This window comes from Culex pipiens, chromosome 2 (genome assembly GCF_016801865.2).
Source record: "Culex pipiens pallens isolate TS chromosome 2, TS_CPP_V2, whole genome shotgun sequence".
NCBI lineage: Eukaryota > Metazoa > Arthropoda > Insecta > Diptera > Culicidae > Culex > Culex pipiens.
Window position 1 is genome coordinate 196,085,890 of NC_068938.1, and position 16,651 is coordinate 196,102,540.

General features: G+C 37.5%; 1 protein-coding gene across 1 annotated transcript; it reads right to left on the reverse strand.

Annotated features, from left to right (window-relative positions):
* Positions 1-384: 384 nt before the first annotated feature.
* Positions 385-14,565, reverse strand: LOC120415885 (uncharacterized). Its single transcript, XM_039577522.2, has 3 exons — positions 14,208-14,565; positions 595-1,271; positions 385-535 (listed from the first exon to the last, which is right to left on the reverse strand). Exons 1-3 carry the CDS (start codon positions 14,212-14,214, stop codon positions 413-415), a joined length of 807 nt encoding a protein of 268 aa, XP_039433456.1. The 5' UTR covers positions 14,215-14,565; the 3' UTR covers positions 385-412.
* Positions 14,566-16,651: the final 2,086 nt, after the last annotated feature.

Here is a 16,651-nt window from a genome sequence, read left to right on the forward strand (position 1 = left end):
TGGAAATAAAGTTGTAAAAATTACGGCCGCACTAGCGATTGTTCCTCTTGCCCCATATGGTCGTCTTGCCCCACCTTCCCCTATTACCATTATCTCCGAACGTCAGTTGTAATTTGTCGATGTTAGATCTAGAAACTACAATCGAATGATCTCAACCTATTATCGACAAATTACGATCATTTTATTTCGATTCTGAAATCTCGATCATGGATCTTGTAATTATGATATTTCGATTAAGTACAGAAATCACCTTTTTTTTTACTTGACTAAGTAATTACCGATCTAAATAAATAGATCCAACGTTCGTTGATTAAAAGTATTAGATTGTTGAACTAAATATGCAATGCTGAATTATATTTTTCTGATGTAAATTACAACCAAATGTTAATACTGATGCAACAAAAGCACAAATTTATTCAAACATCGAAAGGTAATTCTCGAGCCGGAACTTTCGCTTCAGCTCGCGATTGCTCACAAACTGGATCGCGGCCGTCGTTTTATCGTGCTTGTGATAATAGGAACAGTGGCGGATGCGCTGCAATAAAAAAAAGAGACAATTCTTATAAAATCCTCGATATACAGTTTGTAACTAACCTTAAACTCCTTAAGTTCGCCCAACCGCTTAAACATCACAGATTTCGTTTTTGACCGGTACTTTGCATCGTCCACCTCCGCTTCCATACACCGCCGGCACAAGCTGCGGTCCGTTTTGAAGTTCTTCCAGTAGTCCACTTCCGGCTTCTGTTCGCACACCATACAGCGGTCAAAGTTGTCCGTCTTGCAAACGGTCATCGTGGCCGGCACGATCCGGATCTTGCCCCCGAACGAGTGCAGCTGAATGTCCTTGCGCGTCTTCGGTGTGTACGTTCCGGCTCCCGGAACCGCCGGCACCGGTTTCTCCTGCCAGCGGGGAACCGTAGCTCCAAACGGCTTTCCCGAAGCTTTAACCGGTTTCACCTTGGTCGCATCGTAATCCCCAACCCCCGGACAGTGGCTGACCTCGTCGAACTGGAAGCGGATCGAGCTCGCCGAAAGCGATCCGTAGCCACGTTTGCTGTAGACCATCCGGTGCAGTGCCGGATGGTGGGCCTTGTCGTAGTACGTGATGTCGTACGAACCGGGGGCGAGGTTTTCCGCTTGGGCGGATTTGGACATTGTGCGACGCATCAGGGAACTCATGGCGGGACCTCGCAGCGGGACCGCTTCGCGGGTGATGGCCGATCCGAAGCATATCCGGGCCTGCGGGGGACGTTTGATGACGTAGTCGAAGCCTTGGGATGTTTGGAAAGAGAAATCTATTAAAATTGGTCATTTATTGCAAAAAAAAAGGATTTTGTTTGACTTAAAATATACAAAAATGAGTGAGAAAAAAGCATGGCAAATTTGAACCTTAACATTTATTTTTTAATTATTTGATAAAAAAATTATCCACCCAAGCCATAATATTCTTAAATATTCTTGTTTCAAAAATTTGATATCTTGATATTTGTTTTTTTTTTTCATTTTAATGCAAAAAAAAAATTGGCAAGACACCAATTTTTCGATTTACAATGTTAAAATCAGGAAGGTGCTGTGTCCTATCCCTCGCCTAGACCAGACCAAAATCCATGATAAAACTGACAGACCAAATCTGTCAGACCAAGACTGTCAGACCAAAGAGCAAAAAGTAAACAATCTTGGTCTTCGACTTAGGTGCACACAAATCAAGAAAAGAAAATTGAAAAAGAATTTTATTTTTCCGATTCAATGACTGGGTTTGGACTGCAAAATTGAATGGACGTCAGAAAATGATTAAACAGTGCGGCGTCCTGTACACCGACAGTTAAATAAGCAGTTAAAAGCCTTATTCTTCCATTTTAATTTTAGATCGCGTTTTCGGTTTACACCTGAAAAATCTTGAAAATATTTATACGGATTTGTGATTCCTCTCTTTCCATCATTCCCTTGGTTAAAATATGAAACATTTATGAAATTTTCCGATCTTTTCGAAAAAAATCTTTTCAAAATATTTAAACCAAGACTAACATTTTAAAAGGGCATAATATTGAATGTTTGGCCCTTTTGAAATGTTAGTTCTGATTCAAAACTTTTAAAAATATTTTTTTTCGAAAAGATCGGAAAATTTTACGAATGTTTCATATTTTAACATTGTAAATCGGACCATTATAGTTGCTGAGATATCGTCGTTAGAAAATGGTGGGTTGTTTGAGTGAGACTTAGAAAACATTAATTTTCCTGTTTTTAAACACTTGCATGGCAATATCTCTGCAACTAAGGGTCGTATCAACTAAGTTCAAAAAGCAAAATTTAGAGAATTTTCTCAGCTTTTCAAAAATATTTTTTCAAAGGTAGGCAAACATGTACACTAATTAAAAGAAATGAAAAACTGTGACTAATTTTAAAAAAGTAACCTAAAATGGTTATTAGGGTGGGTACGGATTTTGAAATGTTCTCAGATCAATTTCTGGTGTGGTTCCCCTTGTAGGGCATACCCATAGGGACTCTCACGCCAAATTTCAGCTCATTTGGTTTAAAACTCGCTTGTCTCAAGCGGGTTCAAGTTTACATGGAAATTACTATGGGAAATTTTGAATTTTCGTTCATTCGCTCCTACAGGCCTGGGGAAAACATGTACAAACTTCTAGGATGGCCAGAAATGAGTGGAATCGTCTGGAGAACAACTTTCCCTAAGAGACCAGGTCGATTCGTTCAACCCCCATCGAGCTCAACGGCAATACATCCGGGGTTTTCGGAACTAACGGTTTTCCCCAAAAAAGCATAAAATTTTCCTTAGCATGCTATGAATGCTTGATGAACACCGCGACGCCACATGTCAAACAGCTACCACGTGGACTAGCATCGCCTATAAAAAATATCTTTAATTACTTTTTGAACCATAGAATTATCATTCATGGTGATCAGAATACTATTCAGCTGTATTCTGAACCTCCAAATCAGAAAAAAAAACTGTTATGGTGCAAATTTTACAATCACGTGGTAGCTGTTTGACACGTGGCGTCGCGGTTTTCATCAAGCATTCATAGCATGCTAAGGAAAATTTTATGCTTTTCTGGGGAAAACCGTTGGTTCCGAAAACCCTGGATGTATTGCCGTTGAGCTCGATGGGGGTTGAACGAATCGACCTGGTCTCTTAGGGAAAGTTGTTCTCCAGACGATTCCGCTAATTTCTGGCCATCCTAGAAGTTTCTACATGTTTTCCCCAGGCCCGTAGGAGCGAATGAACGAAAATTCAAAATTTCCCATAGTAATTTCCATGTAAACTTGAACCCGCTTGAGACAAGCGAGTTTTAAACCAAATGAGCTGAAATTTGGCGTGAGAGTCCCTATGGGTATGCCCTACAAGGGGAACCACACCAGAAATTGATCTGAGAACATTTCAAAATCCGTACCCACCCTAATGGTTATAACTTGAAAACGGTGCACTTTATCAAAATTTCACTAATGTACTTTTTGATTGCAAATTTAATTTTACATTGAAAAACGAAGTTGAAAAATTTTTGCGATCAATATTTCGATTTTTTTAAAAAATCACTATTGATTAAAAAATTTATAAATCGGTCAAAGATTAATTGCACAACCTGAAAATGTCTGAAAAGTGAGCATTTGATGTCCTCTAAAACATATCAAAAAATTAAAAAAAAATAGTGTTTTTTGCAAATCAAGTTTTAGTGACAAAAAATTGAATAAAAAATCACCAAAAAATTGTTACCGTGCATCATTATTTTAAGTGTAGTCCGTATCCATACCTACAACTTTGAGGAAGACACCAAATCGATCAAAAAGTTCCTTCAAAAGATACAGATTTTTGAATTTTCATCATTTTTGTATGGACAGCTGCCAAATTTGTATGGAAAATTATATGGACAAACTAATGATGCAAAATGGCTTCTTTGGGCATACCGAAGGCACCAAAAAAGTTTCAGTCGGATTAAAAAATACAACAATTAAAATTCTAAAAAAGACCGATTTCGTAGAGAATTGCTCATGGATCAACTATGGTCCCCTTGGAACGAGCTGTCAAGTAGGACCTTTTCTGTCAAGAAATAAAAATTTTCAAAATTGATTTAAAAATCTTGTAAAAATCCATTTTAAACTCTTTGCGGTCGTGCAAAGGGTCATTGTACTCAGAAAAATAAGCTTTATCGCTGTAAACAATAAAATCAGCAATCTAAGCTTCATTTTAGGACCCAATTCGCTGAACTCTTAAAAAAGGTATTTAGACATTTCTTCAATATTTATCAAGACTAACATTTAAAAGGGCGTAATGTTGAATTTTGGAGTTTTTTTAAAAGGTCCAATTAACCAAATTTACAGTTTTTGCTTTTTGGGTGTTTTTGAAACCGCCTTGAGTCAGGGGTATTAAAAAACACCCAAAAAGCAAAAAAAAAATTTTTTTTTTAATTGGACCTTTTCAAAAAAAAAAAAAATTCCAGGACCGATTATTCTATATTTCTACAGCAATCCCACGTCAAACAGAAAGTATCCGAATCAAAAGTGCTCTGATTTCGCTCTAATTTGGCAAGGCAATATCTTGGCCAAAATAATAAGACCCGTATTTTTTTGTTGGGCGAATAGGGTGGTCCATAAAATACAGTTTTTCGTTGATTTTCGCAAAAACATTTTTTTTTCAAGAAACCATATCTCCGGAACGGCTGAACGTTTTAAAAGCAAGGTTATTAGTTGGGTTTTTAAGGAAAAATATGTTGAGGCCCGAAAAAAACTAGCCGAATATTTGAAAAAGTTCTATGAAAATTTCATTTTCTGATTTGAAGATCTCAGGACCAAAGAACTCATATCTGAAAATACAATATTTTACATAACTTACCAAAAACGCAATTTTTGGGACCACCCTATTTCGGATAGGAGCACCCTTATCGCCAAACAATAAAATACGGGTCTTATTATTTTGACCAAAAAACTCCCATGCCAAATCAGAGCCAAATCGGAGCACTTTTAATTTGGATACTTCCTATGTAAAAAAATATTTTTAATGGGATTCCTCGGACAATTTTCCATAACTAATAATAATATAAAGTTATAATTAGGGGATCAGCATCTAATTCCAGCGTCCCTCTAATGTTGACAGGTCCGAACTTTGACATTCAATTGAAGCTAATTTAAAGCGTTTTCAACTGAAATCGAGTGATAAATAGCTCAATAAGAAGTGAGCAAGCAAGTTTCTATCAAAAGTTTTGCAAAATTAGTTGTTGAAGTTCAAGTTGTGCAAATTTTATGCGAAGAAGGTAAGTTAAAAAGTAAATAAAAAGGGGTTTAAAATGCATATGTTTAATATCCTAGTTGATTTTTAACAATCAAATTGCACATTGATTTGTGTAACATCAAATCCAGTTTACCGAATTCGTTGCACCTTCCAAGGATCAACTGATACTCCTTTCTCGCTTCGCGCTCCAAAAGCCGCTTAAATTCGGTGTTTTCGAACATTTCCAAACTATTCTTCTAGATTTCAGTAACTCTTCACTCGTTTTTTTTTCCAAAATTGAATTCACCCCACTAATCCTTCAGCTAGAACTGAGATATCCTTCCCTGTCAAAATCTCAGCTCAAACTGAGAAGGTATCTGAATCCAGCTGACTGCCCAAACTTTTAACCTCAAACGGAAATGGAAAATTGTCCCAGCCCAATTCTCCCACGCGCTGCTGGCGCTCGTATACAGTTTGTCAATTCTTTTATTGTGCACAGTAAGAATTTCTTTTTTGTTTTTTTTTTCTTTTGTCGTATGATTTTAAAATCATAATTTTGCACTGTGCAAAACCCCTTTTCAAGTAGCTAGTGCCGGTGGAAGGTGCTTCCCTTTCTCGAAAGACAACTTTTATGACTTATTTATTTTCCCATTCCTTTTCCCTGGTTTTTGTCTGTGGTGGTTACGCGAATTTCCCACAAAGGCCACACAGTAAATTGATTATTTTCTCTTTCCATCTGGTTTTCGGATTAAAGGGGAAACTCACATTACCTCTTTTTACGATAATATTTTCCGATTTCGCGAAAGGCAAATTGATGTCCCAATAAATAAAATGTAATAACATACACACGACCACTATCGGGGTGAAGCGATCCGACATTGACTGTGACGCAATTTATGGGATTGTCTATGGAAAAAAGGGGTGGTAAGGATTAACTTTGGGGCGCATCGAAACACGGGGTTAAAGGTGGGACCCATCAATCAATGGCACAATTTATTGCCGTGGAATCAACAATTGGTATTTGTTTTAATATTACAAGGATCGAACACCGACAAACAGTCGTGATTTTTTTTTCTCAACCAAAAATTTAACGGTCAATTTAAACGAAGGAAAACTTACCACAATAGTTTTTGAATTCACCACTCCCCTTATTAACAGGCGTTTGACTTGCTCTACTGTAACTTTCGTATGATGCTCTCCCAACAAGATGGATTATTAACAAAAAAGATAAACGAATTAGGTCCGCTTGTCTATGGTGGGAAGTTATTGACATGCTGATTGCTTGAGAATGCAATTGGACTTTATTTTGCGTGGGGTGGAAGTGTAATGGGAGAAGATTGGTTATGAAATTTATTGAAAAGAAAATTGATGTGTCTCCTCTTTGTAAAATTTGTGTAGTTGATCCAGAAAAAGCTTAAAATTTCTTTTAATATTTTTTTATTTAATTTCAGAATTTACAGTCGACTCTCTCTGTGTCGATATTGAAGGGACCGTCGAGAGCAAAAGGTATCAATTTATAGAACGAAAACATCAAAGCATGTTATTGAACGGACTGAAGACATAATTAAGAGATGGAGCAATATTGATATCGAGATGATCGACAACCAGAGAGTCGACTGTATTTTAATTTCTGTACCTCTTTCTATAATTTATGGAAAGTTGTCTATCCAATCCTTCCCAAGTAACATTTTAGGCTTTATCAAAGCTGTCACAACCGCTACAAAACCTATCAGCCAAAACCAACACTAAAACCACTAAGTCGTAACAGCCTCCCCAGAACCCCGATAAACCTCTGTTAAAACCCAAAAGTACCTCCGCAAAAGGTTGTCACGGCCTATTTATAAAACCTAGTTCACCTAGTTCAAACCGAGTTCAAGGCTTTACAACTGAATCCTAACAACATCCTCAAAGCCTTGATAAAACCTTTGTTAAAACCTAGAAGGGAGGGAAAAACGACATTTCATACGTCTTCAAACGTCTTATGCCAAATAGGTTTTATTTTTGCCAAAAAATAAGACTACACAGTGGGCTCTGAATCATGACTCAACCTTTTTATGACCCCTCGGCACGGCCGGTTCACTGTCAAAAAATGACAGATCGAAATATCATCAACTGGCAACTCTGACTTTTACATGACATTTCGCGGAATGTTATTGTTTGTGTTTTTGTTTTGATCCCAAGTGAAATCCCGAGGGCGGTCGAATTTCTAGCGATTCACATTCCGCGTGTCTGCTGAACGGTGGAAACGCCTACGCTTGAAGGCCATTCCGGGATTCGAACGGCAACAAGGGCCTCACAATCTGTTAATCATCACCCTCTCCGAAAACGACCACGTGAACACCGTCGGGTTTGCCAAGCAAAGTCGGCGTATCTAGAGTCAAGACGTGGGCCGCCTCCGTTTGATATCGCCGGGGAAAAACCGACCTCCTCCAACCCGAAATCGTCACCCTAAAAGGCAAGAAAGTTCATGCAGACGCCATCTGGGCCTCGACGTACCTCCACACGGCCAAGATCTTTGCCCTGAACTGCCAACTTGGCATTCCGAACCTCAGCAATAACGTTGCGGATACTTTTTATCATGCACTTGAATATTTATGTTCAATAAATTGATTACAAACATTTTCGACTTAATCTAGATAAATTGTTTTTTTGTTCATTCTGGATGTTTTTCATCAGCTTTGGAATAACCTTCTTCAGCAGCTTCTGTTCGTAGTCGTTCACCTTGGACAGACCAAGGCTCTTCTCGAGACTGTTCTTGCCCAGCAGCAGCGGCTATGAGAAGTAAGTGGCTCTGGGCCAGAGCGAGGGCAAAACAGGCTCCGGCACTGGCCATGGCTATGAGGACTTCTTGAATGCGTTCCGTCAGGGCGGCAATCTTGTTCTTGGGAAGCTCTGGGATGCACTGGGATGATGGTCTCGCTGGAGTGACCTCCGATGACCGGAATGTTGACCCGTCGATGTCGACAACCTCACCGATGAACGTGTTGGCACGGATAATTTCCAGCGTGGAAATGCCTAACACGCGCCTAGTGTCCAAAACTCCGACCTTGGGTAGAGTGTCGCAGGCAATCGGGACCACCGAGTTGACCGGATTTGAGATGATACCAATCATCCGGCGGTGAGGTCGTCGGCGATCTGTTGAACAGATTTATTTGCTGCCTGCTGCCTTGATTGCCAAACAAAACAAAACCAAACAAGTTGCGCGCGTAAATCAGCACAAAACAGAATCGAAAAAGGCCAGCGCTGCCAGGTTGATCTGTCATACAAGGGGCGAGCCGATGCGGTTCAACGTAGTACCCGCGGTTCACAGCTTATGAGTCATATTTTTTGGAAAATTTTGTTCGGAGTGTTTAGTCTTTAATTAGTCTATGGTTTGTTAGCTTGTTTTTCGCAATTGGTTTCTCAAATTCAGCTGCGGTTGAAATTTTATTGATAAATGTTGGGCTATCTCCCCAAAAAATCAACTCGCTTCATAAAAAAATCATTTGTAATCATAGTTTTTAATGTTAAAACATATTTTATTGCAATTCTTTGAAAAAAAATAATGATTAAATTATGTATAAACATCAATCGCTATATTAAGTTTATCAGAAATTCAGCGTAAATGAGTGTTTTCGTCAAAATTAAATAAAATTTCTCAGTTTCTTGGTGAGAATAGATTTTTTTTATAGTTTTTAAGGGGTGCTTGTAGTAAATATTCAAGAACTAAAAAAACAATCTTTAAAATTGTACCCTTACTTAATTTTGACAAACAAGTAAACTGCAAATAAAGATCTTAACTTTTCTAAAAAAATTGAGATTTTTTTCGTAAAAAATAATCTTTTGAAAAATAAATCATTAAACATTTCAGCAATAACCAATCGATCACTTTTAACTAGAGCCATCTAGTAGTGAACGTGCGCATCACTCGAAGTGTTTGAAAGTATGAGTGCATTCAGTTTCACAACTGTCAAGTGCGTGTTAATGAGTGGTGGTGAATTACAAATTTCCGTGGTTAGTTTCCAGTTACTTGAATCCACTGCCAAATTGATAATTGATGGAATCTTAAAGAGATTTACGTCTATTTGCCTGTGATGGCGGAATCGGAAAAGTTTGTGAAGATATTTTATTTGTTTTGAACTTAAGGAGGAATTAGACTATGACAAACAAACAAACTCGCACTTTTTCGTATATGTCAGTTTGCCAAACTCGCAAATTTGTTTGCGGCATACTCGCAAACAAACACAGGCAAACTGTCAAACTGTTACAAAGTGCGAGTTGGTTTGGTTGTTTGTCATAGTCTAATACCTCCTTAAGTCCAAAAAAATTTAAATTCCGCCATCACAATCTATCTAACCTGATCGAACATTTCTTTAATGAAGATAAAATATCAAAATTATTATTAAATTACTGAGGTTAGAACGTTTACGATATTTGCTAAGTTATTGTTATTTTTAAAAGGTTTGTTCAAGACAAACTTTTTTTTTCATTATTTTATTTTTCACCTGACCTACATCTGATAAAAAAAACTCAATGGGATTGTCTATGGAAAAAAGGGGTGGTAAGGATTAACTTTGGGGCGCATCGAAATACGGGGTTAAAGGTGGGACCCATCAATCAATGGCACAATTTATTGCCGTGGAGGGAATCAACAATTGGTATTTGTTTTAATATTACAAGGATCGAACACCGACAAACAGTCGTGATTTTTTTTTTCTCAACCAAAAATTTAACGGTCAATTTAAACGAAGGAAAACTTACCACAATAGTTTTTGAATTCACCACTCCCCTTATTAACAGGCGTTTGACTTGCTCTACTGTAACTTTCGTATGATGCTCTCCCAACAAGATGGATTATTAACAAAAAAGATAAACGAATTAGGTCCGCTTGTCTATGGTGGGAAGTTATTGACATGCTGATTGCTTGAGAATGCAATTGGACTTTATTTTGCGTGGGGTGGAAGTGTAATGGGAGAAGATTGGTTATGAAATTTATTGAAAAGAAAATTGATGTGTCTCCTCTTTGTAAAATTTGTGTAGTTGATCCAGAAAAAGCTTAAAATTTCTTTTAATATTTTTTTATTTAATTTCAGAATTTACAGTCGACTCTCTCTGTGTCGATATTGAAGGGACCGTCGAGAGCAAAAGGTATCAATTTATAGAACGAAAACATCAAAGCATGTTATTGAACGGACTGAAGACATAATTAAGAGATGGAGCAATATTGATATCGAGATGATCGACAACCAGAGAGTCGACTGTATTTTAATTTCTGTACCTCTTTCTATAATTTATGGAAAGTTGTCTATCCAATCCTTCCCAAGTAACATTTTAGGCTTTATCAAAGCTGTCACAACCGCTACAAAACCTATCAGCCAAAACCAACACTAAAACCACTAAGTCGTAACAGCCTCCCCAGAACCCCGATAAACCTCTGTTAAAACCCAAAAGTACCTCCGCAAAAGGTTGTCACGGCCTATTTATAAAACCTAGTTCACCTAGTTCAAACCGAGTTCAAGGCTTTACAACTGAATCCTAACAACATCCTCAAAGCCTTGATAAAACCTTTGTTAAAACCTAGAAGGGAGGGAAAAACGACATTTCATACGTCTTCAAACGTCTTATGCCAAATAGGTTTTATTTTTGCCAAAAAATAAGACTACACAGTGGGCTCTGAATCATGACTCAACCTTTTTATGACCCCTCGGCACGGCCGGTTCACTGTCAAAAAATGACAGATCGAAATATCATCAACTGGCAACTCTGACTTTTACATGACATTTCGCGGAATGTTATTGTTTGTGTTTTTGTTTTGATCCCAAGTGAAATCCCGAGGGCGGTCGAATTTCTAGCGATTCACATTCCGCGTGTCTGCTGAACGGTGGAAACGCCTACGCTTGAAGGCCATTCCGGGATTCGAACGGCAACAAGGGCCTCACAATCTGTTAATCATCACCCTCTCCGAAAACGACCACGTGAACACCGTCGGGTTTGCCAAGCAAAGTCGGCGTATCTAGAGTCAAGACGTGGGCCGCCTCCGTTTGATATCGCCGGGGAAAAACCGACCTCCTCCAACCCGAAATCGTCACCCTAAAAGGCAAGAAAGTTCATGCAGACGCCATCTGGGCCTCGACGTACCTCCACACGGCCAAGATCTTTGCCCTGAACTGCCAACTTGGCATTCCGAACCTCAGCAATAACGTTGCGGATACTTTTTATCATGCACTTGAATATTTATGTTCAATAAATTGATTACAAACATTTTCGACTTAATCTAGATAAATTGTTTTTTTGTTCATTCTGGATGTTTTTCATCAGCTTTGGAATAACCTTCTTCAGCAGCTTCTGTTCGTAGTCGTTCACCTTGGACAGACCAAGGCTCTTCTCGAGACTGTTCTTGCCCAGCAGCAGCGGCTATGAGAAGTAAGTGGCTCTGGGCCAGAGCGAGGGCAAAACAGGCTCCGGCACTGGCCATGGCTATGAGGACTTCTTGAATGCGTTCCGTCAGGGCGGCAATCTTGTTCTTGGGAAGCTCTGGGATGCACTGGGATGATGGTCTCGCTGGAGTGACCTCCGATGACCGGAATGTTGACCCGTCGATGTCGACAACCTCACCGATGAACGTGTTGGCACGGATAATTTCCAGCGTGGAAATGCCTAACACGCGCCTAGTGTCCAAAACTCCGACCTTGGGTAGAGTGTCGCAGGCAATCGGGACCACCGAGTTGACCGGATTTGAGATGATACCAATCATCCGGCGGTGAGGTCGTCGGCGATCTGTTGAACAGATTTATTTGCTGCCTGCTGCCTTGATTGCCAAACAAAACAAAACCAAACAAGTTGCGCGCGTAAATCAGCACAAAACAGAATCGAAAAAGGCCAGCGCTGCCAGGTTGATCTGTCATACAAGGGGCGAGCCGATGCGGTTCAACGTAGTACCCGCGGTTCACAGCTTATGAGTCATATTTTTTGGAAAATTTTGTTCGGAGTGTTTAGTCTTTAATTAGTCTATGGTTTGTTAGCTTGTTTTTCGCAATTGGTTTCTCAAATTCAGCTGCGGTTGAAATTTTATTGATAAATGTTGGGCTATCTCCCCAAAAAATCAACTCGCTTCATAAAAAAATCATTTGTAATCATAGTTTTTAATGTTAAAACATATTTTATTGCAATTCTTTGAAAAAAAATAATGATTAAATTATGTATAAACATCAATCGCTATATTAAGTTTATCAGAAATTCAGCGTAAATGAGTGTTTTCGTCAAAATTAAATAAAATTTCTCAGTTTCTTGGTGAGAATAGATTTTTTTTATAGTTTTTAAGGGGTGCTTGTAGTAAATATTCAAGAACTAAAAAAACAATCTTTAAAATTGTACCCTTACTTAATTTTGACAAACAAGTAAACTGCAAATAAAGATCTTAACTTTTCTAAAAAAATTGAGATTTTTTTCGTAAAAAATAATCTTTTGAAAAATAAATCATTAAACATTTCAGCAATAACCAATCGATCACTTTTAACTAGAGCCATCTAGTAGTGAACGTGCGCATCACTCGAAGTGTTTGAAAGTATGAGTGCATTCAGTTTCACAACTGTCAAGTGCGTGTTAATGAGTGGTGGTGAATTACAAATTTCCGTGGTTAGTTTCCAGTTACTTGAATCCACTGCCAAATTGATAATTGATGGAATCTTAAAGAGATTTACGTCTATTTGCCTGTGATGGCGGAATCGGAAAAGTTTGTGAAGATATTTTATTTGTTTTGAACTTAAGGAGGAATTAGACTATGACAAACAAACAAACTCGCACTTTTTCGTATATGTCAGTTTGCCAAACTCGCAAATTTGTTTGCGGCATACTCGCAAACAAACACAGGCAAACTGTCAAACTGTTACAAAGTGCGAGTTGGTTTGGTTGTTTGTCATAGTCTAATACCTCCTTAAGTCCAAAAAAATTTAAATTCCGCCATCACAATCTATCTAACCTGATCGAACATTTCTTTAATGAAGATAAAATATCAAAATTATTATTAAATTACTGAGGTTAGAACGTTTACGATATTTGCTAAGTTATTGTTATTTTTAAAAGGTTTGTTCAAGACAAACTTTTTTTTTCATTATTTTATTTTTCACCTGACCTACATCTGATAAAAAAAACTCAATGACAAATTAGTTGATTTATTGTCGCAGTTTTTCTGTCCGCTTCGGTGAATCGGGGATCCACATTTTTCAAGGTCATTGTCCCAAAGTTCACAAAACCTAACTTCAGGGGCAAAAACTTCTGCCCCGGTTTGTATGCAATTTCATCGTGTGATTTACGACTGAGTCCCTCTAGCGACAATCTATCCGAACCATCATTATCGCGATGTTACCGTCATCGAAGAGAGCAGAGCAAAACAAATAATCGCGGGCTTTTGCCCCATATCTTGGGCCAATTTGAACGGAGAATCGTGACAAACTTTTGCATTGCGTGACAAACCGCGGTATGACACGACTTTTTCTTCACTTTTTGTTTGGTGAGCAAAATGGTTCTATTCTGCAACTGGTTAGTTTTGGTTCCAATTTGTAGAAATCAAAAATGATTTGGAATTTAATAAAAACTATAAAAAAACATCTTATTTAAAAAAAATGCTTTAAAATTATTTTCATAATTTTTATGATAGATCTGTTGATCTGTGAGCGACTGATGTTGCCTTTTTATCAATTTCCTTTTTTGATTTGGTCTTTTTTAAAACACAAATTCAAACAAACAAACATCAATAAAATGTAAAAAAGGCAACTCTAACCATAAATGTCGAAAAAATTTCCACGGGAAGCAGTAACGAACCACCAAAGTCAACGAAGAACTCAAGAAGTGCGTGTTTCCAGAACTTTGTGCGAAAAACTTGTTGAAAGTTTCCCGAAACATAACCAAAAAGGAAACTATTCCACTTAATTATACCCCCCATTAAAACAGGCCCAAAACTTTTCCACCAAACAACGTTACTTTCAACAATCCAGCACACTCAACTCACCCTCCATGACTTCCGGCCACGCACCTTCAACGGGGTTTGAGGAGTTCCGTCACGACGTCACGACTCTCATCAAAACATAACCTAGCTCAACTAATCCGAAAGTCCTAACCTAACTCAATGCCACGTGGCCTACTACTGCTGCTGGTCCAGGCTGTTTGTTGCAAGCAAGAATCGTCCAAATTGGCCTCCCGGACGACGACTGGAAGTGAACTGACGTGTACGAAAATGGCGATGCATGCAACAAGCTCTCCGCGAAATCAACAGCCTTCTAGGATTGCCAGAAAAAAACCCCAAGTGAACAAAAGAGCAGTGAGAAAGGACATGCCAAAGGACACCTCGGCAATTGGCAAAAAAATAGTAAACCTACTCCTCCTCGGTTAGTCCTGATGGCGGGTGAGAAGGAATGGCCTACTTTATGGCCTGGCAAACGTTGCACCAACGTCATTATCGGAAGCTAGATGGAGCAACGGCGGTAAGTGAGTTCTATTTCGTTTTGTTGCGATTTTGATTCAGTCTGTTTGTCTGTGAGCATGTATTAGAATTGCACGGTTTTCTTGTTTTTTTGGGTGTGATTTTGGGATGGGTTTATTTGCGAAGGTGTGACCTGTTGACGAGAGGGGTTCGGTTGACCTGAAACGCGCTTGGATTCAAGGTAATTTTTCTCTGTATTTTATTTCATTTTATTTATTTCGTTGTTTTAGCATTACAAGTATGGTATTACTTTACTCATGAAATCATTAAATTTCTTTTATTTTTAAACTTTTCAGTCTCCACTAACTTCACTTTCTAACTTTTCTTCAGTTCGCTTCAGTTTTCATTTTTCACCTTGAAGTTTCCACTTTTCCGTTTCGATTTTTCAGTTTTCACTTTTCAATTTTCATTTTAGTTTTCACATTTCAGTGCTCACCTCTCAATTATCGATTCTCAGTTTTCTATGGCAAGTTTTCTATTTCCAATCTGCACTTTTTAGTTTTAAATTTTCAGTTTCCACATTTATTTTTTACTTTTTACTTTTTTCTTTTTACTTTTTACTTTTTTCTTTTTTCTTTTTTCTTTTTACTTTTTACTTTTTACTTTTTACTTTTTACTTTTTACTTTTTTCTTTTTTCTTTTTTCTTTTTACTTTTTACTTTTTACTTTTTACTTTTTACTTTTTACTTTTTACTTTTTACTTTTTACTTTTTACTTTTTACTTATTACTTTTTACTTTTTACTTTTTACTTTTTACTTTTTACTTTTTACTTTTTACTTTTTACTTTTTACTTTTTACTTTTTACTTTTTACTTTTTACTTTTTACTTTTTACTTTTTACTTTTTACTTTTTACTTTTTACTTTTTACTTTTTACTTTTTACTTTTTACTTTGATATTTCAATTTATTAAATCATTTTTTCAATGATATTATATTGAAGAAAGGGGAACATTTTAAAACTTTTCTGGACTTTTTATTAGAGGATTTTTTTGTTTATAAAACCTTTTCAAATAAAACTACATAAATGTAAACATTTATTGCAGAAAAATAAGGCAAATATCTTTGAATCAACAAAACAATTCGTTGATTTCAAAAACACTATTTTTGTTGAATTAATACTACACTCAAACCCCGATGGTTTGACACCAACTGTTGTCAAACGAACGGGGTCACTTTTTAGTTTGACATCCCTTTTACACGGAGTTCACACACACTACCAAACGTTGGTTTTGATAGTGTTCGTGAGAGCGGTGTAAAAAGTGACAGTTCATCACTTTTTAGTTTGACTTTGACTAACCAACGGGGTACAAACTAAAAAAGTGTCAAACGAAAAAGTGACCAACCACCGGGGGGGGGGGGGGGGGTTGAGTGTATTTATAAATATAATATTTTTTTGAATTTTTTACCAGATTTCCCCTATGATTCGATTAAAAGTATTTTTCGCACAGTGGAACAACCATTGAATTAATTGGACATAATTTGGTAAGTTATGAATGAACGAAAGAATTAGGATTCGCTATTCATGAATTCCAGTGGACAAATGAATTACTTTTACTTATGTGGTAGTAGAAACGTGTGGAGGTAGAAGGTATCATTTACAAATTTAAAATTTAGAGCTTTTAAATCTTAACAGAAATGAGTCTCAAGTGCTCTATAACTACCATTTCAAAGCTTTTGGCGATATCTACCTCGTTCAATCAGTTTTTACTACCCAAATTTTGCTCGAATCGCTGGTAACAACCGTATAAAAACTCAACAGGGTCTGCAATTTCACACGATTCGACGCCAGCGCTCCATCGGCCAAACCCAAAACCTTCGCTTTGTTCCCGAACATTTCATGCAGTTCGAGATCCAACAACTCTCCCAAAATGCACTTTTCTAGGCAGTAATTTATGATTTCTTTTCTCGAATCTCGTACTTATCCTGCCAATGATTTAATTTTTTGAAAATCATTCATTAAATCACCCGCCAAG

Coding starts and splice junctions, on each gene's coding strand:
- LOC120415885 (XM_039577522.2), bottom strand. Junction 536..594: donor GCGAACTTAAGGAGTTTAAG/GTTAGTTACAAA, acceptor TTTTTATTGCAG/CGCATCCGCCACTGTTCCTA.